Below are 21,316 nucleotides of genomic sequence, written 5' to 3'. Positions count from 1 at the left end.
CCCGGGAGCCCCATGTCTGGGGGATGGTGGTGGGCAGGGGCTGCCCTCGGGGTGCTGGGGAGCTGGGAGCCCCGTCTGAATGCGCAGCTGCAGCAGCCCCCGCTGGGCTGGCCCGGCTGGTGCTCGGTGCCGGCCCTCGTCCCGGCAGGGCCTGGCTGCGGGCACAGGGCAGAGATGTCCTGCCAGGGCAGAGCACAGCACAAGGCCGGCACCGTGCGCAGCCCCCAGCAGGGAGGTTCCTGCTCTCATTTAGCCCACGCAGCAGGACCGGGAGGAAGGCTGGGAAGCGGCAGGTGCTGGTCGGTGCAGGGGATGCTGACTCAGGGAGGGACAGGAGCCGGACAGCCCCGTTGTCATCGGCAGGAGGGAGTGCCGCCTCTGCAGATTGGCCCAGGTGGTGCTGAGCAATGGCGCGGCCGGTATAAAAGCTCTGCCTCTGCCCGGCTCTCCACACAACTGCTCTGGTCGCCTTCTCCTCTGGGAACAGGGTAAGTCTGTGAGCGCTTCCCCTCCTGGCCCCCTGCTCATGCCCCAGCCCCTCCAATCCGGGTGCTTACGTCTGCTGCTCTCTTTCAACCTCTGCCCTCTTGCAGAGCACCGTCCGATCCCTCGCCACGATGTCTTGCTACGACCTGTGCCCACCAAAAACCAGCGTTGCCGTCCCCCAGCCCATCGCTGAGAGCTGCAACGAGCTGTGCGCCCGCCAGTGCCCCGACTCAACGGCCTTCATCCAGCCGCCCCCCGTGGTCGTCACCTTCCCCGGCCCCATCCTCAGCTCCTTCCCCCAGCAAGCCGTGGTGGGCTCCTCCGGAGCACCCGCCTTTGGGGGCTCCCTGGGGCTGGGGGGCCTCTACGGCGCTGGGGCCACACAGGGCTCGGGCGGCCTCTGCACCTTTGGCAGACCCTACACCTCTGCGGCCTGCACCCCCTGCGCCTGGCCCCGCTACGGCAAGAAGCTCTGGGACACCTGTGGGCCCTGCTAGACCCAGCTCCAGAGCTTCCACAGTCCCTGGGCCATCTCAGGCTCACGCCTCCTCTCATTTCTCCCCTCTTTCCCCTTTCTCTATGACACCCCATCTCCTTGCTCTTGCCTGTGCCCAGATGTGTGACTCCACCAGTGTCCCACAGGGCAACGGCTTGTCTCTATAACAGCCACCACCTGGGAGAAGCCTGCAGCAACATCGCTCTTGAGGGCCCGGTTGTCAACTTACCTGCCTCTGAGTTATATGTCTTTCTGCACTGCAATAAAACACACCTGCATGCAACGCCTGCCTCTCTAGCATTGCTTTCAATGCCCAGCCTCGGCTGTGGGGTTCCCTTGCCCTGCACGTGGCCCCTGCCAACCACACCAGGGCAGTGTCCCAAGCCCAGCAGAGCCAGAAGGAGACGTCTTTTGGGGAGACCTCACAGCTCTGGTGCCTCTGGCCATACATGGTCCCACGCCCGATGTCCAAGGGCCCTGCCTGAAGGCAGGCTGCCCCCCTGCCAGCAGGACATGCAGCCTGGGGCCGTTTGCAGGCCTCCAGCCTCCTTACAGAGGAGCGTGGATGCCCCAGGGGCTGGAAGCCAGCCAGAGGCAATACCTGGTATGGCTGCCACACTTTGTGCCTCCTTGGGTCTGCTTGAGAGCCTTGGGGAGGAAGGAAAGGGAAGGCGTACACGTCCTGTTCCCTATGGTAGCATCATCAAATCATTGGAGTATTTAGGGATGAAGAGACCTTTGACATCAGTGGGTCAAACCCTACACTTTCCTCTTCTTTCCTCTTTGTTCCTTCTTCTTTACACATTTCCCCTTCTTTACACATTTCCCTTCCCTTCCCTTCCCTTCCCTTCCCTTCCCTTCCCTTCCCTTCACTTCCCTTCACTTCCCTTCCCTCTTCTTTTCCTTCTTCTCTCCTTCCCTGTGCTCACACCACGCACTGACCAACACACTTGGTGCTCATAGCTTCTCTGCCGCAGAGACAAAATCACAGAAATCACAGCCTGACCATTGTGGGAGGAGTCCTTGCAGGGCATCTTCTCATGCTGCCACCTCCAGCCAGTGCACCCAGCACCATGCCCAGACACTTGGTGCATGTCTCCAGGGACAGAGACGCCACAACCTCCCGGGCCAAGCTGGGACTGTGCTTGCTCACCCTCACAGTGAAAAAGAGGATTGGGATGTTGAGGCAGAGCCTCTGGTGTTTCAGCTGGAGCCCATCACCACTTGTCCTACCAAGGGACACCTCCAAAAGGAGCCTGGCTCCATCTTCTTGAAAGCCTCCCATCAGACGTGTATGCACATTGGGGAGACTGCCCTGAGCATCCCCGATGCCAGCAGGAACAGTGCCATCTCTCTGAGGCTCTCCGCAGCAGAGGCATGCTCCCTGCCCCTTCATCATTTGTGTGGTTTGACCCCAGCTAGCGAGTTAACACCCCAGAGCTGCTCGCTTGCTTGCTCCCCAACGCTGGGATGGAGGAGGCAACTGGAAGGGGAAAAGCGAGGAAACTGTCAGGCTAGAGAATATCACAACCGGTCGTAAGGTATATCCCTTGGGTCACGCGGGGCAGCCGTCCCAGCCGTGTCCCCTCTCAGCTCGATGTGCACCACCAGGCTACTTGTTGGTGGGGCAGCGTGACAAGGAGAAAAGGCCTTGGCTCTGTGTACTCACTGCTCAGCTCCAAAAAACACATCCCGGTGTTAGCAACACTGTTGTCTGTATAAATCAAAAGTATAGACCAAGACTTGCCAGTAAGGCCAAAATTGCCGCCACCCCAGTCCAAACCAGCACAATTGTCTGCGTGGCCCCATGCTGGACTCTCTCCAAGTAGCCCCACATGTCTCCTGTGCTGGGGCGGCCTCGCCAGTGCTGAGTGGAGGGCAAGGATTTCCTCATTCCACCTCTTCCACATGCATCCCAGACTTCTGCTCCCTGCTTTTGCTCCAAGGCATGTGGACATTCATGCTCACCTTGGTGGCCACAGCACCCCCACGGCCTTTCCTGACAAGCTGCTCTCCATCAGTCGAGCGTCGTTTCTCAGCCCAGGGGTTCAACACTGGCTCTGGTCTGGCCACCTCTGTGCAGGTGCACAGACACATTGCCGTGCTTTTGCGGGGCAGTGGGACACGGTGGATCTGGTGCCGCTCCCAGGCTGAGAAGACCAGGCAAAGCAGCACTGCCAGTGCCTGTCCTGCTCTCTGCCTTTTGCCCTTTCCTCAGCTACTGCAAACACCACCAAAAGGCTTTCTCTCCCCTGACTGCTGCCTGCATCACCCCTGTCCCTACACTGCCCACACTCACCATTCCTGGGAAGCTCAGGACTAGAATTTGCTCTCCCACACCTGCCAGGCACCCACCCCAGGGTCTTCCCAACACGGAACAAGGATGGAGGGAGACAAGATTTGGATGCAGGAAATCTTTATTGTGCCCAGAGGGGCAGGAGGGTCTCTCAGGGGGACAGTAGGCCAGACCCAGAGATGCTGGTTGTCGTGTGTTGGGGGAGGCAGAGGCACCTTCTCGGGAGCATGGCTTCTCGCTCCAAATGTCGCCTTGGTGAGGCATTCCAGCTCCCCAGGAATTGGCCCGTCAGCCCTGCAGGGCTCTTTGGGTGTCCCTCCTGCCCCATCTGACGGCGAGGAAGAGAGTGGAGAGGAGGAGAGCAGAGGGCAGGAGAAGAGGTCAGGGAAGGGCCGAGGTTGTGCTGCACTGCCAGCTGCGCTGGTGTTGCGCGGCGCTGGGGATGCTCAGTACTCCTCAGTGGCCCGTGCCCACCAGCTCAGCGCGGCATGGTTGGTGGTGGCGTTGGGCTGCGGCTGGGCTGGGTCTAGCAGGGCCCACAGGTGTCCCAGAGCTTCTTGCCATAGCGGGGCCAGGCGCAGGGGGTGCAGGCCGCAGAGGTGTAGGGTCTGCCAAAGGTGCAGAGGCCGCCCGAGCCCTGTGTGGCCCCAGCGCCGTAGAGGCCCCCCAGCCCCAGGGAGCCCCCAAAGGCGGGTGCTCCGGAGGAGCCCACCACGGCTTGCTGGGGGAAGGAGCTGAGGATGGGGCCGGGGAAGGTGACGACCACGGGGGGCGGCTGGATGAAGGCCGTTGAGTCGGGGCACTGGCGGGCGCACAGCTCGTTGCAGCTCTCAGCGATGGGCTGGGGGACGGCAACGCTGGTTTTTGGTGGGCACAGGTCGTAGCAAGACATCGTGGCGAGGGTGGGAGAGCGGATCCTGAAAGACGCGGCCCAAAGACAGGTGTCATGAGTGAAGGAGATGGCCCGGCCAAGCCGTGCCCTGTTCCCAGGCCTGTGCTGGAGCTGGAGGAGCCAGAGCCAGCTCCTTGCCCGCACTGCCTGCTGCTTGCCCTTTGCCCAGCCAGCCCACCGGCTGCCCTGCTCTCCCCACACGCCAGGCACACAAAGCCTCCCCGAGAGCCCGTGCAGGGCCTGGCTCTGCGGGTCCCAGCCGTGGGGCTCCCTCCTCCTCTTGCCGTGCCTCAGCCCACCCTGGCCACTGCAGCCCGCTGCCAGCACAGCTCTCCTGGCCATGGAGGCCCCACACCAGCCCCTGCCACAGGAGGCCGAGACCCCCAAGCCCCCACCTACCCTTGTCCTGAGCAGAGCGAGGCAAGAGTGGTGGATGCTGGCACTCGCCGACAGCAGCCCTTTTATGCTGGGGTGGCGAGCGTGGGGAGGAGCTGGCCGTGCTGGGGACACGTGGCTCATGGTGCCAAGCCCCTGCATCCTCCCCGTGTGGCACGGGGCTGTTGTGCTGATGCCGTTTCCTGGCCAGCCCCAACCCGCTCTATCAGCCCCTGCAATCACCCCACTCGGACGCTTGCCAGCTGCCACCTAATGCCACCAATTAGCCCCACTGTCTTTTCATTATCTCGCTGTGTAAGAGGGCACGCAGCGTGACAAAGGCTGACTGGTAGCGCCCTGCGTGCCATAGCTCTTCTCCAAGGGCTTGGTCTCAGGCTGGCCTCATGCCTTCATCGCAGAGCCACACGGCAGAGCGTGGTCCTGCCGCTGGCCAGGAAGGCAGCCTTGCAAGGGCCTCCCGCACACCAGCCACCGCATGACGTACGCCGCGTGGCTATTATCTACAGAGGCACGAGGTTACGAAACGAAAAATCAAAGGCACTCCTCTCGGGCACTGCCTGCTCAGCACGATGCATCACTCGCCAGCCCAAGGGAACTGGGTGCCATTCCCCTCCAGGCACTGGCCATCGACTTCTGCACGTCTGGGGGCAAGACAGACCCCTTGTGCTCTTCCCCAAGGTGCATGGGGCAAGGAGCACCGATGCCCAACTGCAGCCACTTTGTCACAGGGTCATGTCAGCTGACCCCCAATGCTACCAGGTCCTCACGGGTGTCCCGGGAGCCCCATGTCTGGGGGATGGTGGTGGGCAGGGGCTGCCCTCGGGGTGCTGGGGAGCTGGGAGCCCCGTCTGAATGCGCAGCTGCAGCAGCCCCCGCTGGGCTGGCCCGGCTGGTGCTCGGTGCCGGCCCTCGTCCCGGCAGGGCCTGGCTGCGGGCACAGGGCAGAGATGTCCTGCCAGGGCAGAGCACAGCACAAGGCCGGCACCGTGCGCAGCCCCCAGCAGGGAGGTTCCTGCTCTCATTTAGCCCACGCAGCAGGACCGGGAGGAAGGCTGGGAAGCGGCAGGTGCTGGTCGGTGCAGGGGATGCTGACTCAGGGAGGGACAGGAGCCGGACAGCCCCGTTGTCATCGGCAGGAGGGAGTGCCGCCTCTGCAGATTGGCCCAGGTGGTGCTGAGCAATGGCGCGGCCGGTATAAAAGCTCTGCCTCTGCCCGGCTCTCCACACAACTGCTCTGGTCGCCTTCTCGTCTGGGAACAGGGTAAGTCTGTGAGCGCTTCCCCTCCTGGCCCCCTGCTCATGCCCCAGCCCCTCCAATCCGGGTGCTTACGTCTGCTGCTCTCTTTCAACCTCTGCCCTCTTGCAGAGCACTGTCCGATCCCTCGCCACGATGTCTTGCTACGACCTGTGCCCACCAAAAACCAGCGTTGCCGTCCCCCAGCCCATCGCTGAGAGCTGCAACGAGCTGTGCGCCCGCCAGTGCCCCGACTCAACGGCCTTCATCCAGCCGCCCCCCGTGGTCGTCACCTTCCCCGGCCCCATCCTCAGCTCCTTCCCCCAGCAAGCCGTGGTGGGCTCCTCCGGAGCACCCGCCTTTGGGGGCTCCCTGGGGCTGGGGGGCCTCTACGGCGCTGGGGCCACACAGGGCTCGGGCGGCCTCTGCACCTTTGGCAGACCCTACACCTCTGCGGCCTGCACCCCCTGCGCCTGGCCCCGCTACGGCAAGAAGCTCTGGGACACCTGTGGGCCCTGCTAGACCCAGCCCAGCCGCAGCCCAACGCCACCACCAACCATGCCGCGCTGAGCTGGTGGGCACGGGCCACTGAGGAGTACTGAGCATCCCCAGCGCCGCGCAACACCAGCACAGCTGGCAGTGCAGCACAACCTCGGCCCTTCCCTGACCTCTTCTCCTGCCCTCTGCTCTCCTCCTCTCCACTCTCTTCCTCGCCGTCAGATGGGGCAGGAGGGACACCCAAAGAGCCCTGCAGGGCTGACGGGCCAATTCCTGGGGAGCTGGAATGCCTCACCAAGGCGACATTTGGAGCGAGAAGCCATGCTCCCGAGAAGGTGCCTCTGCCTCCCCCAACGCACGACAACCAGCATCTCTGGGTCTGGCCTACTGTCCCCCTGAGAGACCCTCCTGCCCCTCTGGGCACAATAAAGATTTCCTGCATCCAAATCTTGTCTCCCTCCATCCTTGTTCCGTGTTGGGAAGACCCTGGGGTGGGTGCCTGGCAGGTGTGGGAGAGCAAATTCTAGTCCTGAGCTTCCCAGGAATGGTGAGTGTGGGCAGTGTAGGGACAGGGGTGATGCAGGCAGCAGTCAGGGGAGAGAAAGCCTTTTGGTGGTGTTTGCAGTAGCTGAGGAAAGGGCAAAAGGCAGAGAGCAGGACAGGCACTGGCAGTGCTGCTTTGCCTGGTCTTCTCAGCCTGGGAGCGGCACCAGATCCACCGTGTCCCACTGCCCCGCAAAAGCACGGCAATGTGTCTGTGCACCTGCACAGAGGTGGCCAGACCAGAGCCAGTGTTGAACCCCTGGGCTGAGAAACGACGCTCGACTGATGGAGAGCAGCTTGTCAGGAAAGGCCGTGGGGGTGCTGTGGCCACCAAGGTGAGCATGAATGTCCACATGCCTTGGAGCAAAAGCAGGGAGCAGAAGTCTGGGATGCATGTGGAAGAGGTGGAATGAGGAAATCCTTGCCCTCCACTCAGCACTGGCGAGGCCGCCCCAGCACAGGAGACATGTGGGGCTACTTGGAGAGAGTCCAGCATGGGGCCACGCAGACAATTGTGCTGGTTTGGACTGGGGTGGCGGCAATTTTGGCCTTACTGGCAAGTCTTGGTCTATACTTTTGATTTATACAGACAACAGTGTTGCTAACACCGGGATGTGTTTTTTGGAGCTGAGCAGTGAGTACACAGAGCCAAGGCCTTTTCTCCTTGTCACGCTGCCCCACCAACAAGTAGCCTGGTGGTGCACATCGAGCTGAGAGGGGACACGGCTGGGACGGCTGCCCCGCGTGACCCAAGGGATATACCTTACGACCGGTTGTGATATTCTCTAGCCTGACAGTTTCCTCGCTTTTCCCCTTCCAGTTGCCTCCTCCATCCCAGCGTTGGGGAGCAAGCAAGCGAGCAGCTCTGGGGTGTTAACTCGCTAGCTGGGGTCAAACCACACAAATGATGAAGGGGCAGGGAGCATGCCTCTGCTGCGGAGAGCCTCAGAGAGATGGCACTGTTCCTGCTGGCATCGGGGATGCTCAGGGCAGTCTCCCCAATGTGCATACACGTCTGATGGGAGGCTTTCAAGAAGATGGAGCCAGGCTCCTTTTGGAGGTGTCCCTTGGTAGGACAAGTGGTGATGGGCTCCAGCTGAAACACCAGAGGCTCTGCCTCAACATCCCAATCCTCTTTTTCACTGTGAGGGTGAGCAAGCACAGTCCCAGCTTGGCCCGGGAGGTTGTGGCGTCTCTGTCCCTGGAGACATGCACCAAGTGTCTGGGCATGGTGCTGGGTGCACTGGCTGGAGGTGGCAGCATGAGAAGATGCCCTGCAAGGACTCCTCCCACAATGGTCAGGCTGTGATTTCTGTGATTTTGTCTCTGCGGCAGAGAAGCTATGAGCACCAAGTGTGTTGGTCAGTGCGTGGTGTGAGCACAGGGAAGGAGAGAAGAAGGAAAAGAAGAGGGAAGGGAAGTGAAGGGAAGTGAAGGGAAGGGAAGGGAAGGGAAGGGAAGGGAAGGGAAGGGAAGGGAAATGTGTAAAGAAGGGGAAATGTGTAAAGAAGAAGGAACAAAGAGGAAAGAAGAGGAAAGTGTAGGGTTTGACCCACTGATGTCAAAGGTCTCTTCATCCCTAAATACTCCAATGATTTGATGATGCTACCATAGGGAACAGGACGTGTACGCCTTCCCTTTCCTTCCTCCCCAAGGCTCTCAAGCAGACCCAAGGAGGCACAAAGTGTGGCAGCCATACCAGGTATTGCCTCTGGCTGGCTTCCAGCCCCTGGGGCATCCACGCTCCTCTGTAAGGAGGCTGGAGGCCTGCAAACGGCCCCAGGCTGCATGTCCTGCTGGCAGGGGGGCAGCCTGCCTTCAGGCAGGGCCCTTGGACATCGGGCGTGGGACCATGTATGGCCAGAGGCACCAGAGCTGTGAGGTCTCCCCAAAAGACGTCTCCTTCTGGCTCTGCTGGGCTTGGGACACTGCCCTGGTGTGGTTGGCAGGGGCCACGTGCAGGGCAAGGGAACCCCACAGCCGAGGCTGGGCATTGAAAGCAATGCTAGAGAGGCAGGCGTTGCATGCAGGTGTGTTTTATTGCAGTGCAGAAAGACATATAACTCAGAGGCAGGTAAGTTGACAACCGGGCCCTCAAGAGCGATGTTGCTGCAGGCTTCTCCCAGGTGGTGGCTGTTATAGAGACAAGCCGTTGCCCTGTGGGACACTGGTGGAGTCACACATCTGGGCACAGGCAAGAGCAAGGAGATGGGGTGTCATAGAGAAAGGGGAAAGAGGGGAGAAATGAGAGGAGGCGTGAGCCTGAGATGGCCCAGGGACTGTGGAAGCTCTGGAGCTGGGTCTAGCAGGGCCCACAGGTGTCCCAGAGCTTCTTGCCGTAGCGGGGCCAGGCGCAGGGGGTGCAGGCCGCAGAGGTGTAGGGTCTGCCAAAGGTGCAGAGGCCGCCCGAGCCCTGTGTGGCCCCAGCGCCGTAGAGGCCCCCCAGCCCCAGGGAGCCCCCAAAGGCGGGTGCTCCGGAGGAGCCCACCACGGCTTGCTGGGGGAAGGAGCTGAGGATGGGGCCGGGGAAGGTGACGACCACGGGGGGCGGCTGGATGAAGGCCGTTGAGTCGGGGCACTGGCGGGCGCACAGCTCGTTGCAGCTCTCAGCGATGGGCTGGGGGACGGCAACGCTGGTTTTTGGTGGGCACAGGTCGTAGCAAGACATCGTGGCGAGGGTGGGAGAGCGGATCCTGAAAGACGCGGCCCAAAGACAGGTGTCATGAGTGAAGGAGATGGCCCGGCCAAGCCGTGCCCTGTTCCCAGGCCTGTGCTGGAGCTGGAGGAGCCAGAGCCAGCTCCTTGCCCGCACTGCCTGCTGCTTGCCCTTTGCCCAGCCAGCCCACCGGCTGCCCTGCTCTCCCCACACGCCAGGCACACAAAGCCTCCCCGAGAGCCCGTGCAGGGCCTGGCTCTGCGGGTCCCAGCCGTGGGGCTCCCTCCTCCTCTTGCCGTGCCTCAGCCCACCCTGGCCACTGCAGCCCGCTGCCAGCACAGCTCTCCTGGCCATGGAGGCCCCACACCAGCCCCTGCCACAGGAGGCCGAGACCCCCAAGCCCCCACCTACCCTTGTCCTGAGCAGAGCGAGGCAAGAGTGGTGGATGCTGGCACTCGCCGACAGCAGCCCTTTTATGCTGGGGTGGCGAGCGTGGGGAGGAGCTGGCCGTGCTGGGGACACGTGGCTCATGGTGCCAAGCCCCTGCATCCTCCCCGTGTGGCACGGGGCTGTTGTGCTGATGCCGTTTCCTGGCCAGCCCCAACCCGCTCTATCAGCCCCTGCAATCACCCCACTCGGACGCTTGCCAGCTGCCACCTAATGCCACCAATTAGCCCCACTGTCTTTTCATTATCTCGCTGTGTAAGAGGGCACGCAGCGTGACAAAGGCTGACTGGTAGCGCCCTGCGTGCCATAGCTCTTCTCCAAGGGCTTGGTCTCAGGCTGGCCTCATGCCTTCATCGCAGAGCCACACGGCAGAGCGTGGTCCTGCCGCTGGCCAGGAAGGCAGCCTTGCAAGGGCCTCCCGCACACCAGCCACCGCATGACGTACGCCGCGTGGCTATTATCTACAGAGGCACGAGGTTACGAAACGAAAAATCAAAGGCACTCCTCTCGGGCACTGCCTGCTCAGCACGATGCATCACTCGCCAGCCCAAGGGAACTGGGTGCCATTCCCCTCCAGGCACTGGCCATCGACTTCTGCACGTCTGGGGGCAAGACAGACCCCTTGTGCTCTTCCCCAAGGTGCATGGGGCAAGGAGCACCGATGCCCAACTGCAGCCACTTTGTCACAGGGTCATGTCAGCTGACCCCCAATGCTACCAGGTCCTCACGGGTGTCCCGGGAGCCCCATGTCTGGGGGATGGTGGTGGGCAGGGGCTGCCCTCGGGGTGCTGGGGAGCTGGGAGCCCCGTCTGAATGCGCAGCTGCAGCAGCCCCCGCTGGGCTGGCCCGGCTGGTGCTCGGTGCCGGCCCTCGTCCCGGCAGGGCCTGGCTGCGGGCACAGGGCAGAGATGTCCTGCCAGGGCAGAGCACAGCACAAGGCCGGCACCGTGCGCAGCCCCCAGCAGGGAGGTTCCTGCTCTCATTTAGCCCACGCAGCAGGACCGGGAGGAAGGCTGGGAAGCGGCAGGTGCTGGTCGGTGCAGGGGATGCTGACTCAGGGAGGGACAGGAGCCGGACAGCCCCGTTGTCATCGGCAGGAGGGAGTGCCGCCTCTGCAGATTGGCCCAGGTGGTGCTGAGCAATGGCGCGGCCGGTATAAAAGCTCTGCCTCTGCCCGGCTCTCCACACAACTGCTCTGGTCGCCTTCTCGTCTGGGAACAGGGTAAGTCTGTGAGCGCTTCCCCTCCTGGCCCCCTGCTCATGCCCCAGCCCCTCCAATCCGGGTGCTTACGTCTGCTGCTCTCTTTCAACCTCTGCCCTCTTGCAGAGCACCGTCCGATCCCTCGCCACGATGTCTTGCTACGACCTGTGCCCACCAAAAACCAGCGTTGCCGTCCCCCAGCCCATCGCTGAGAGCTGCAACGAGCTGTGCGCCCGCCAGTGCCCCGACTCAACGGCCTTCATCCAGCCGCCCCCCGTGGTCGTCACCTTCCCCGGCCCCATCCTCAGCTCCTTCCCCCAGCAAGCCGTGGTGGGCTCCTCCGGAGCACCCGCCTTTGGGGGCTCCCTGGGGCTGGGGGGCCTCTACGGCGCTGGGGCCACACAGGGCTCGGGCGGCCTCTGCACCTTTGGCAGACCCTACACCTCTGCGGCCTGCACCCCCTGCGCCTGGCCCCGCTACGGCAAGAAGCTCTGGGACACCTGTGGGCCCTGCTAGACCCAGCCCAGCCGCAGCCCAACGCCACCACCAACCATGCCGCGCTGAGCTGGTGGGCACGGGCCACTGAGGAGTACTGAGCATCCCCAGCGCCGCGCAACACCAGCACAGCTGGCAGTGCAGCACAACCTCGGCCCTTCCCTGACCTCTTCTCCTGCCCTCTGCTCTCCTCCTCTCCACTCTCTTCCTCGCCGTCAGATGGGGCAGGAGGGACACCCAAAGAGCCCTGCAGGGCTGACGGGCCAATTCCTGGGGAGCTGGAATGCCTCACCAAGGCGACATTTGGAGCGAGAAGCCATGCTCCCGAGAAGGTGCCTCTGCCTCCCCCAACGCACGACAACCAGCATCTCTGGGTCTGGCCTACTGTCCCCCTGAGAGACCCTCCTGCCCCTCTGGGCACAATAAAGATTTCCTGCATCCAAATCTTGTCTCCCTCCATCCTTGTTCCGTGTTGGGAAGACCCTGGGGTGGGTGCCTGGCAGGTGTGGGAGAGCAAATTCTAGTCCTGAGCTTCCCAGGAATGGTGAGTGTGGGCAGTGTAGGGACAGGGGTGATGCAGGCAGCAGTCAGGGGAGAGAAAGCCTTTTGGTGGTGTTTGCAGTAGCTGAGGAAAGGGCAAAAGGCAGAGAGCAGGACAGGCACTGGCAGTGCTGCTTTGCCTGGTCTTCTCAGCCTGGGAGCGGCACCAGATCCACCGTGTCCCACTGCCCCGCAAAAGCACGGCAATGTGTCTGTGCACCTGCACAGAGGTGGCCAGACCAGAGCCAGTGTTGAACCCCTGGGCTGAGAAACGACGCTCGACTGATGGAGAGCAGCTTGTCAGGAAAGGCCGTGGGGGTGCTGTGGCCACCAAGGTGAGCATGAATGTCCACATGCCTTGGAGCAAAAGCAGGGAGCAGAAGTCTGGGATGCATGTGGAAGAGGTGGAATGAGGAAATCCTTGCCCTCCACTCAGCACTGGCGAGGCCGCCCCAGCACAGGAGACATGTGGGGCTACTTGGAGAGAGTCCAGCATGGGGCCACGCAGACAATTGTGCTGGTTTGGACTGGGGTGGCGGCAATTTTGGCCTTACTGGCAAGTCTTGGTCTATACTTTTGATTTATACAGACAACAGTGTTGCTAACACCGGGATGTGTTTTTTGGAGCTGAGCAGTGAGTACACAGAGCCAAGGCCTTTTCTCCTTGTCACGCTGCCCCACCAACAAGTAGCCTGGTGGTGCACATCGAGCTGAGAGGGGACACGGCTGGGACGGCTGCCCCGCGTGACCCAAGGGATATACCTTACGACCGGTTGTGATATTCTCTAGCCTGACAGTTTCCTCGCTTTTCCCCTTCCAGTTGCCTCCTCCATCCCAGCGTTGGGGAGCAAGCAAGCGAGCAGCTCTGGGGTGTTAACTCGCTAGCTGGGGTCAAACCACACAAATGATGAAGGGGCAGGGAGCATGCCTCTGCTGCGGAGAGCCTCAGAGAGATGGCACTGTTCCTGCTGGCATCGGGGATGCTCAGGGCAGTCTCCCCAATGTGCATACACGTCTGATGGGAGGCTTTCAAGAAGATGGAGCCAGGCTCCTTTTGGAGGTGTCCCTTGGTAGGACAAGTGGTGATGGGCTCCAGCTGAAACACCAGAGGCTCTGCCTCAACATCCCAATCCTCTTTTTCACTGTGAGGGTGAGCAAGCACAGTCCCAGCTTGGCCCGGGAGGTTGTGGCGTCTCTGTCCCTGGAGACATGCACCAAGTGTCTGGGCATGGTGCTGGGTGCACTGGCTGGAGGTGGCAGCATGAGAAGATGCCCTGCAAGGACTCCTCCCACAATGGTCAGGCTGTGATTTCTGTGATTTTGTCTCTGCGGCAGAGAAGCTATGAGCACCAAGTGTGTTGGTCAGTGCGTGGTGTGAGCACAGGGAAGGAGAGAAGAAGGAAAAGAAGAGGGAAGGGAAGTGAAGGGAAGTGAAGGGAAGGGAAGGGAAGGGAAGGGAAGGGAAGGGAAGGGAAATGTGTAAAGAAGGGGAAATGTGTAAAGAAGAAGGAACAAAGAGGAAAGAAGAGGAAAGTGTAGGGTTTGACCCACTGATGTCAAAGGTCTCTTCATCCCTAAATACTCCAATGATTTGATGATGCTACCATAGGGAACAGGACGTGTACGCCTTCCCTTTCCTTCCTCCCCAAGGCTCTCAAGCAGACCCAAGGAGGCACAAAGTGTGGCAGCCATACCAGGTATTGCCTCTGGCTGGCTTCCAGCCCCTGGGGCATCCACGCTCCTCTGTAAGGAGGCTGGAGGCCTGCAAACGGCCCCAGGCTGCATGTCCTGCTGGCAGGGGGGCAGCCTGCCTTCAGGCAGGGCCCTTGGACATCGGGCGTGGGACCATGTATGGCCAGAGGCACCAGAGCTGTGAGGTCTCCCCAAAAGACGTCTCCTTCTGGCTCTGCTGGGCTTGGGACACTGCCCTGGTGTGGTTGGCAGGGGCCACGTGCAGGGCAAGGGAACCCCACAGCCGAGGCTGGGCATTGAAAGCAATGCTAGAGAGGCAGGCGTTGCATGCAGGTGTGTTTTATTGCAGTGCAGAAAGACATATAACTCAGAGGCAGGTAAGTTGACAACCGGGCCCTCAAGAGCGATGTTGCTGCAGGCTTCTCCCAGGTGGTGGCTGTTATAGAGACAAGCTGTTGCCCTGTGGGACACTGGTGGAGTCACACATCTGGGCACAGGCAAGAGCAAGGAGATGGGGTGTCATAGAGAAAGGGAAAAGAGGGGAGAAATGAGAGGAGGCGTGAGCCTGAGATGGCCCAGGGACTGTGGAAGCTCTGGGGCTGGGTCTAGCAGGGCCCACAGGTGTCCCAGAGCTTCTTGCCGTAGCGGGGCCAGGCGCAGGGGGTGCAGGCCGCAGAGGTGTAGGGTCTGCCAAAGGTGCAGAGGCCGCCCGAGCCCTGTGTGGCCCCAGCGCCGTAGAGGCCCCCCAGCCCCAGGGAGCCCCCAAAGGCGGGTGCTCCGGAGGAGCCCACCACGGCTTGCTGGGGGAAGGAGCTGAGGATGGGGCCGGGGAAGGTGACGACCACGGGGGGCGGCTGGATGAAGGCCGTTGAGTCGGGGCACTGGCGGGCGCACAGCTCGTTGCAGCTCTCAGCGATGGGCTGGGGGACGGCAACGCTGGTTTTTGGTGGGCACAGGTCGTAGCAAGACATCGTGGCGAGGGATCGGACGGTGCTCTGCAAGAGGGCAGAGGTTGAAAGAGAGCAGCAGACGTAAGCACCCGGATTGGAGGGGCTGGGGCATGAGCAGGGGGCCAGGAGGGGAAGCGCTCACAGACTTACCCTGTTCCCAGAGGAGAAGGCGACCAGAGCAGTTGTGTGGAGAGCCGGGCAGAGGCAGAGCTTTTATACCGGCCGCGCCATTGCTCAGCACCACCTGGGCCAATCTGCAGAGGCGGCACTCCCTCCTGCCGATGACAACGGGGCTGTCCGGCTCCTGTCCCTCCCTGAGTCAGCATCCCCTGCACCGACCAGCACCTGCCGCTTCCCAGCCTTCCTCCCGGTCCTGCTGCGTGGGCTAAATGAGAGCAGGAACCTCCCTGCTGGGGGCTGCGCACGGTGCCGGCCTTGTGCTGTGCTCTGCCCTGGCAGGACATCTCTGCCCTGTGCCCGCAGCCAGGCCCTGCCGGGACGAGGGCCGGCACCGAGCACCAGCCGGGCCAGCCCAGCGGGGGCTGCTGCAGCTGCGCATTCAGACGGGGCTCCCAGCTCCCCAGCACCCCGAGGGCAGCCCCTGCCCACCACCATCCCCCAGACATGGGGCTCCCGGGACACCCGTGAGGACCTGGTAGCATTGGGGGTCAGCTGACATGACCCTGTGACAAAGTGGCTGCAGTTGGGCATCGGTGCTCCTTGCCCCATGCACCTTGGGGAAGAGCACAAGGGGTCTGTCTTGCCCCCAGACGTGCAGAAGTCGATGGCCAGTGCCTGGAGGGGAATGGCACCCAGTTCCCTTGGGCTGGCGAGTGATGCATCGTGCTGAGCAGGCAGTGCCCGAGAGGAGTGCCTTTGATTTTTCGTTTCGTAACCTCGTGCCTCTGTAGGTAATAGCCACGCGGCGTACGTCATGCGGTGGCTGGTGTGCGGGAGGCCCTTGCAAGGCTGCCTTCCTGGCCAGCGGCAGGACCACGCTCTGCCATGTGGCTCTGCGATGAAGGCATGAGGCCAGCCTGAGACCAAGCCCTTGGAGAAGAGCTATGGCACGCAGGGCACTACCAGTCAGCCTTTGTCACGCTGCGTGCCCTCTTACACAGCGAGATAATGAAAAGACAGTGGGGCTAATTGGTGGCATTAGGTGGCAGCTGGCAAGCGTCCGAGTGGGGTGATTGCAGGGGCTGATAGAGCGGGTTGGGGCTGGCCAGGAAACGGCATCAGCACAACAGCCCCGTGCCACACGGGGAGGATGCAGGGGCTTGGCACCATGAGCCACGTGTCCCCAGCACGGCCAGCTCCTCCCCACGCTCGCCACCCCAGCATAAAAGGGCTGCTGTCGGCGAGTGCCAGCATCCACCACTCTTGCCTCGCTCTGCTCAGGACAAGGGTAGGTGGGGGCTTGGGGGTCTCGGCCTCCTGTGGCAGGGGCTGGTGTGGGGCCTCCATGGCCAGGAGAGCTGTGCTGGCAGCGGGCTGCAGTGGCCAGGGTGGGCTGAGGCACGGCAAGAGGAGGAGGGAGCCCCACGGCTGGGACCCGCAGAGCCAGGCCCTGCACGGGCTCTCGGGGAGGCTTTGTGTGCCTGGCGTGTGGGGAGAGCAGGGCAGCCGGTGGGCTGGCTGGGCAAAGGGCAAGCAGCAGGCAGTGCGGGCAAGGAGCTGGCTCTGGCTCCTCCAGCTCCAGCACAGGCCTGGGAACAGGGCACGGCTTGGCCGGGCCATCTCCTTCACTCATGACACCTGTCTTTGGGCCGCGTCTTTCAGGATCCGCTCTCCCACCCTCGCCACGATGTCTTGCTACGACCTGTGCCCACCAAAAACCAGCGTTGCCGTCCCCCAGCCCATCGCTGAGAGCTGCAACGAGCTGTGCGCCCGCCAGTGCCCCGACTCAACGGCCTTCATCCAGCCGCCCCCCGTGGTCGTCACCTTCCCCGGCCCCATCCTCAGCTCCTTCCCCCAGCAAGCCGTGGTGGGCTCCTCCGGAGCACCCGCCTTTGGGGGCTCCCTGGGGCTGGGGGGCCTCTACGGCGCTGGGGCCACACAGGGCTCGGGCGGCCTCTGCACCTTTGGCAGACCCTACACCTCTGCGGCCTGCACCCCCTGCGCCTGGCCCCGCTACGGCAAGAAGCTCTGGGACACCTGTGGGCCCTGCTAGACTAAGACCTGAGTCTTCATATTTTTTGTGAATTAAGAATCATCTAAGAATCTCGTTACTCCATGTGTTGCAACCATGAATCTTTTCTAGATATCTTCTTTTAATTACTCCTTTAAATCTTTTGTTTTCACTTAAGTTTTTCACATTTCTTTCTTGATGTTCTGTATTGTAAATTTACTATATATTTAATTTTTAGGTTGGTTTCTTATCTATAATTGGTTTTGGTTTTTTAGGTTTTTATCTTGATATATAATAGTCTTTATTTTAGCTTTAGTTGCAATTTAATCTTGACAGATTGATAAGTAGATATTTTTTGGTTCTCTTTTTGATTTCTTTTTAATTCTTTCTCTTCCTGTTCTGTTTTTTAATTTCACAATTTATTGAACTTTTTTTACTCATTAAATCTTCTATGCATCAAGTTTTTACTCGTTTTTTTTTTAGATCTGTTGAGGGGGTTTCAGCATTTTTAGGAATTCACCTGACTTCATATCTCATCATAGTACAGATAATATTTTTACTCCACTGATGTAGTCATAAAATCATAGAGAGTGGTTTGGTTTGGAAGGTACCTTAGAGGTCATAGAGTTCTAACATCTGTGCCATGGGTAAGGACACTTTCTACTAGACCAGTTTGCTCAAAGCTCTCTCCAACCTGGCCTTGAACACTGCTAGGGATGGGGCACCCACAACTTATATCAAGGCCACTGTTAAGGTCGCCCCAGAGTCTTGTCTCCTCCAGGCTGAACAACCCAAACTCTCTCAGCCTGTCTTCACAGGAGAGATGCTTCAGCCCTCAGATCATCTTTGTGACCCTAATAGTCCATATTCTCTGTTTCCTTCCAATGACATGGTACTTTCCCTTTTGATATATTTTTTACCATTGATCATTTTGAGTAGCACTTTTCATTCATGACCATTTTAGTGCACATTTAGTGGAGATAACAACAGATTTGAAGATTTAAATTAGCTGTTCACGTCATGTATTGTTTTCTTTCCCTTAAATTTTTTTCTTTAAAAAGTCTCTCCTGCATCTTACTCCCGTAAGTGTTTTTCTTTTGTTTCTGTTCTGCTTAGTTTTTGTTCATTATCATATTATTGTCAATATATTTTAAAATACATAATGATTTTTCTGGTTGATGCTGTTAGTGTTATGATACAAGCCCCACACTTTCTCTTTCAAAAAAACCACATTCTAAATTATCTCCTGTGATAACTTTTGTCACACTTGCTTCAGACACCAATAGATCTCCAAAACAGTGAAATACTCCTGTGTCTCATTTGAAATACTGAAATTATGTTTAATTTTGAAAACATCACCTTTCAGCTTTCTTTATCTGCTGTGTTTAATATCCAGCTTTTCCACTCTACCCATTCTGGTTGCTTGGAGTTCCAGAGAGACACTGGAAAGAACAGGAAGGTTTTATCGCACTCCATCAGGCTCTTGCTGAAGATGCTCCGTGAAAGGAGCAGACTACCCTGGATGACACAGAAGGGAAAGCAGGGCAGGGACAGAAGCTGGCCAGCCCCAGCGGCTATGAACCACGATCTGATTTGGGGAGTGATATGACTGACACTGTCTCCCTGCTTAGACTGATGTTATTACTCACCCTTGGGACATGCAAGTCACATTATAACAACAAAACAGCATGCATAAATCATTAGTCAGTGTTTCTAAAGTGCTTTAATAGCCTTTGTTCCTGAATGGCTTGAGAAAATCCGAGGTAAGCACTTTTTTCCCATGGGAACCCCCAAATGACAATTTGTAATTCGGAGAGCATTTAAATCACAATATTATTAAATACAAAGTAATGCGACCAAGTGGAGAGAGGAAATAGAGGACTTTGATGTGGAGAAGGTTTGTTGCCCTGACACAGAGTGATGAGGCACAACTTGCTCTGAGTTGCAGACTTTGTGGTAAAATGTAAATCTAGGCAGGTCAGCCAGCCCCAAGCTGGGAGATGTGGATTGCAGTAATTCACTTTCTATGCCTGGAGAGTGTTTTTTGCCTTCCCCTGCAATAAACACAGAGCAGTTTTTGTTGGGGAAGCAGTCACTTCAACCAGCTGTTATTTCCACTTACCTCCCCAGCCACAAGTCCTCACAAACTGCAACAACACACATCAGAGAGGGGGGGGGGAAAAAAACAACAAAAAAAACCCCCACAAACAGAAATGTAAATACAATTCATTTGTCACTTGAGAAGGAAATTATCAGGGTGAAGCTGTATCACAAGAAATATTCAGCTCAGGCATCGCAGGAATTAAGGCTAGATATTTCAGCTCTGGGGGTCTTTTCAGGGATGACCATGAGAAGGGTCTGTAAAATGCCTTGGAACCCAGGTGAAAATCTAAAATTTGGAATAAAAGATACTGTCTTCTGAAAAAGCACAGAAAAAGGGTAAATAATCATAAATGTATGCAGATTTTTTTCTGGGAAGTATACTTTGAAATAACAACATATATAGCAAATATGACATCTTATCCTAACAGAGGATTTGATCAAGAATGTTGAAAGGATTGTGTTTATTGACCCATGACTTCCAATGGCACAAATCATGATTTAATTAAAGTAATGGTGTGCACCACCTTGTTTCCTTTACATTAAAGCAAATGCGATTGTGTAACATTGAGGCGTCTAAATCACTCACACATTTTCATACATTAACACAACATCAAACATTAGCTGGGTTGAACATCAGCTAATGAATGTTTGTGAAATCATTACAAAGTACTTTTTTCTCAACAAGTCCCAGAACATACTTGATAAGAGTTAACACCCACAACATTTAATAAAAAAAAAAAAAAAACAACAAAAACAAACAAACCCAAAACCCCCCAACTTTATCTGCTGCTTTGATTTTTCCTCAAAATTGCACCTTTTTTTGGTGGATCATGGGAAGGGGTGGGACTTCATACCTTTCTGGATGGTGATTTCTTTGACTTCCTAGGTCAAATCCCCGTCAGCAGAACCACAGGTCCCTTTAAAGCTGCATTTCAATTCCCACTCAAACCCTTTTAGTGAGGCAAAATGGTATTTACATAGGATTAAGTTGTCATTCAAAAGACTGTTGCTCTAAATCCAAGCTGTTGGGGAATTGTCATGCATATTGTATGATCTCAGTTGACATTCACGACCACTTAAAACCCATCTTAGGTCAACCAGGTCTATTTAGGTTAGGGATGGAAAAGACAAATTCTTGAGTAGTCCTAGGAGAAGCTGCACTCTGTCTTCAGTTAATTTACCAGGTAAATTTAAAAGATTGTTAAGGAAAAATGTACATGTCAGCCAAAGATGAGTCTTACAAAATCTCTGAGCAGACAAGTTTACGACAGCTTTGTAAAGGAGGAAGTAACATGTGGAGTCAGCTTAATGCACATGGTAATTCCAGTGAGATTACTATAATGATACCAGGAATTACACTATAACCAATTAAGACCCAAGATTAAAGAAATCATGATGGTGTAACATGGACATCACAAGATGTGAGAACTCAAATAAAACCATAACCATGACAAACACAAAACTTTCACCAGAGCTGTTAATTTCTGTTAGGCAGCCAAATGCAACCCCCAGCACCAAGCAAGACTCAGACCCTGTACGAACACTGAGAAACTGTATAAACTCCATCCCTGCGTTCAACCAGAAACTTCTCTTGGTTTATTTGCCTTGCTGAGCATGATTTGTTGATTTCTTTCTCTTTACTTAATCAGAACCTGTATTGGAGTAGTTGTAGAAGATTCAATATGTATGCTCAGCTTCTGAGCAGTATGATGCTGTTTCTCTCTGTACCTACTCTTACTGAAAGCGGTAGTAAATGCAGGATTTGGGAGACTGGGTGTGAGTGCAAAAACTGAGAAACTGATTTAGTGCTCTAAGACAATTAGAAGCTTAAATTATCCCTGATGAAAATACTGTGATTTCAGATATTTATTTCAGTGTTTTACAAAAATTAAGATAGATGCATGAGACTGCCACCTTTCTAGCTGAGCTCAGTAGTATTTTGGGATACATAAATAAACCCTCCTACTCAAAGCAAAGCTACATCTGACTTGGGTATTTTTCCCCATTTTGGGGAACTCAGTAGTAGGTGAGACTGAGCTTCTTACACTGTTCTTTAGGGCTTGTAAGAAGTATAAGAACAGAAAGATCCATCTTTAGGGTATGATCAGTCCTGGAGTGGTCCTTACGTAGGCAGAAACTGAATCCTGGTGCTCAGCTATTCTTAATCAACTTCATCCAGGTTACCCATAAAACATACACACCACAGGAAAGAACAGCAGAGACGTTTCACTCATAACAGGATGTTGGAATATCTCTCATA

The 21,316-nt window shown here is 57.3% G+C and overlaps 7 protein-coding genes across 7 annotated transcripts; 4 read left to right on the top strand and 3 right to left on the bottom strand.

Annotated features, from left to right (window-relative positions):
• Positions 1-614: 614 nt before the first annotated feature.
• Positions 615-984, top strand: LOC308055049 (feather keratin 4-like). The gene has a single exon (XM_080368627.1). It carries the CDS (start codon positions 618-620, stop codon positions 981-983), a length of 366 nt encoding a protein of 121 aa, XP_080224753.1. The 5' UTR covers positions 615-617; the 3' UTR covers position 984.
• Positions 985-3,792: 2,808 nt separating this feature from the next.
• On the bottom strand, positions 3,793-5,807 carry LOC308055024 (uncharacterized protein). The gene has a single exon (XM_080368595.1). It carries the CDS (start codon positions 4,705-4,707, stop codon positions 3,805-3,807), a length of 903 nt encoding a protein of 300 aa, XP_080224721.1. The 5' UTR covers positions 4,708-5,807; the 3' UTR covers positions 3,793-3,804.
• Positions 5,808-5,946: 139 nt separating this feature from the next.
• LOC308055055 (feather keratin 4-like) lies at positions 5,947-6,358 on the top strand. Its single transcript, XM_080368635.1, has one exon. It carries the CDS (start codon positions 5,957-5,959, stop codon positions 6,320-6,322), a length of 366 nt encoding a protein of 121 aa, XP_080224761.1. The 5' UTR covers positions 5,947-5,956; the 3' UTR covers positions 6,323-6,358.
• A 2,784-nt stretch (positions 6,359-9,142) lies between these two features.
• On the bottom strand, positions 9,143-10,046 carry LOC308055025 (uncharacterized protein; the record flags this gene model as incomplete). The annotated part of the gene is made up of 1 exon (XM_080368596.1): positions 9,143-10,046. The coding sequence occupies one exon, from the start codon at positions 10,044-10,046 to the stop codon at positions 9,144-9,146; it is 903 nt and encodes a 300-aa protein (XP_080224722.1). The 3' UTR covers position 9,143.
• Positions 10,047-11,295: 1,249 nt separating this feature from the next.
• Positions 11,296-14,318, top strand: LOC308055053 (feather keratin 4-like; the record flags this gene model as incomplete). Its single annotated transcript, XM_080368633.1, has 1 exon — positions 11,296-14,318. One exon carries the CDS (start codon positions 11,296-11,298, stop codon positions 11,659-11,661), a length of 366 nt encoding a protein of 121 aa, XP_080224759.1. The 3' UTR covers positions 11,662-14,318.
• Positions 14,319-14,383: 65 nt separating this feature from the next.
• On the bottom strand, positions 14,384-15,727 carry LOC308055056 (feather keratin 4-like). The gene has a single exon (XM_080368636.1). It carries the CDS (start codon positions 14,841-14,843, stop codon positions 14,478-14,480), a length of 366 nt encoding a protein of 121 aa, XP_080224762.1. The 5' UTR covers positions 14,844-15,727; the 3' UTR covers positions 14,384-14,477.
• Positions 15,728-15,907: 180 nt separating this feature from the next.
• Positions 15,908-19,127, top strand: LOC308055029 (uncharacterized protein). The gene has a single exon (XM_080368600.1). The coding sequence runs from the start codon at positions 16,093-16,095 to the stop codon at positions 16,993-16,995; it is 903 nt and encodes a 300-aa protein (XP_080224726.1). The 5' UTR covers positions 15,908-16,092; the 3' UTR covers positions 16,996-19,127.
• Positions 19,128-21,316: the final 2,189 nt, after the last annotated feature.

Source organism: Falco punctatus, assembly GCF_963210335.1.
Source record: "Falco punctatus genome assembly, chromosome: 18".
NCBI lineage: Eukaryota > Metazoa > Chordata > Aves > Falconiformes > Falconidae > Falco > Falco punctatus.
Note: the sequence above shows the minus strand (reverse complement) of the source record. Positions and strands in the feature narration are given on the sequence as shown.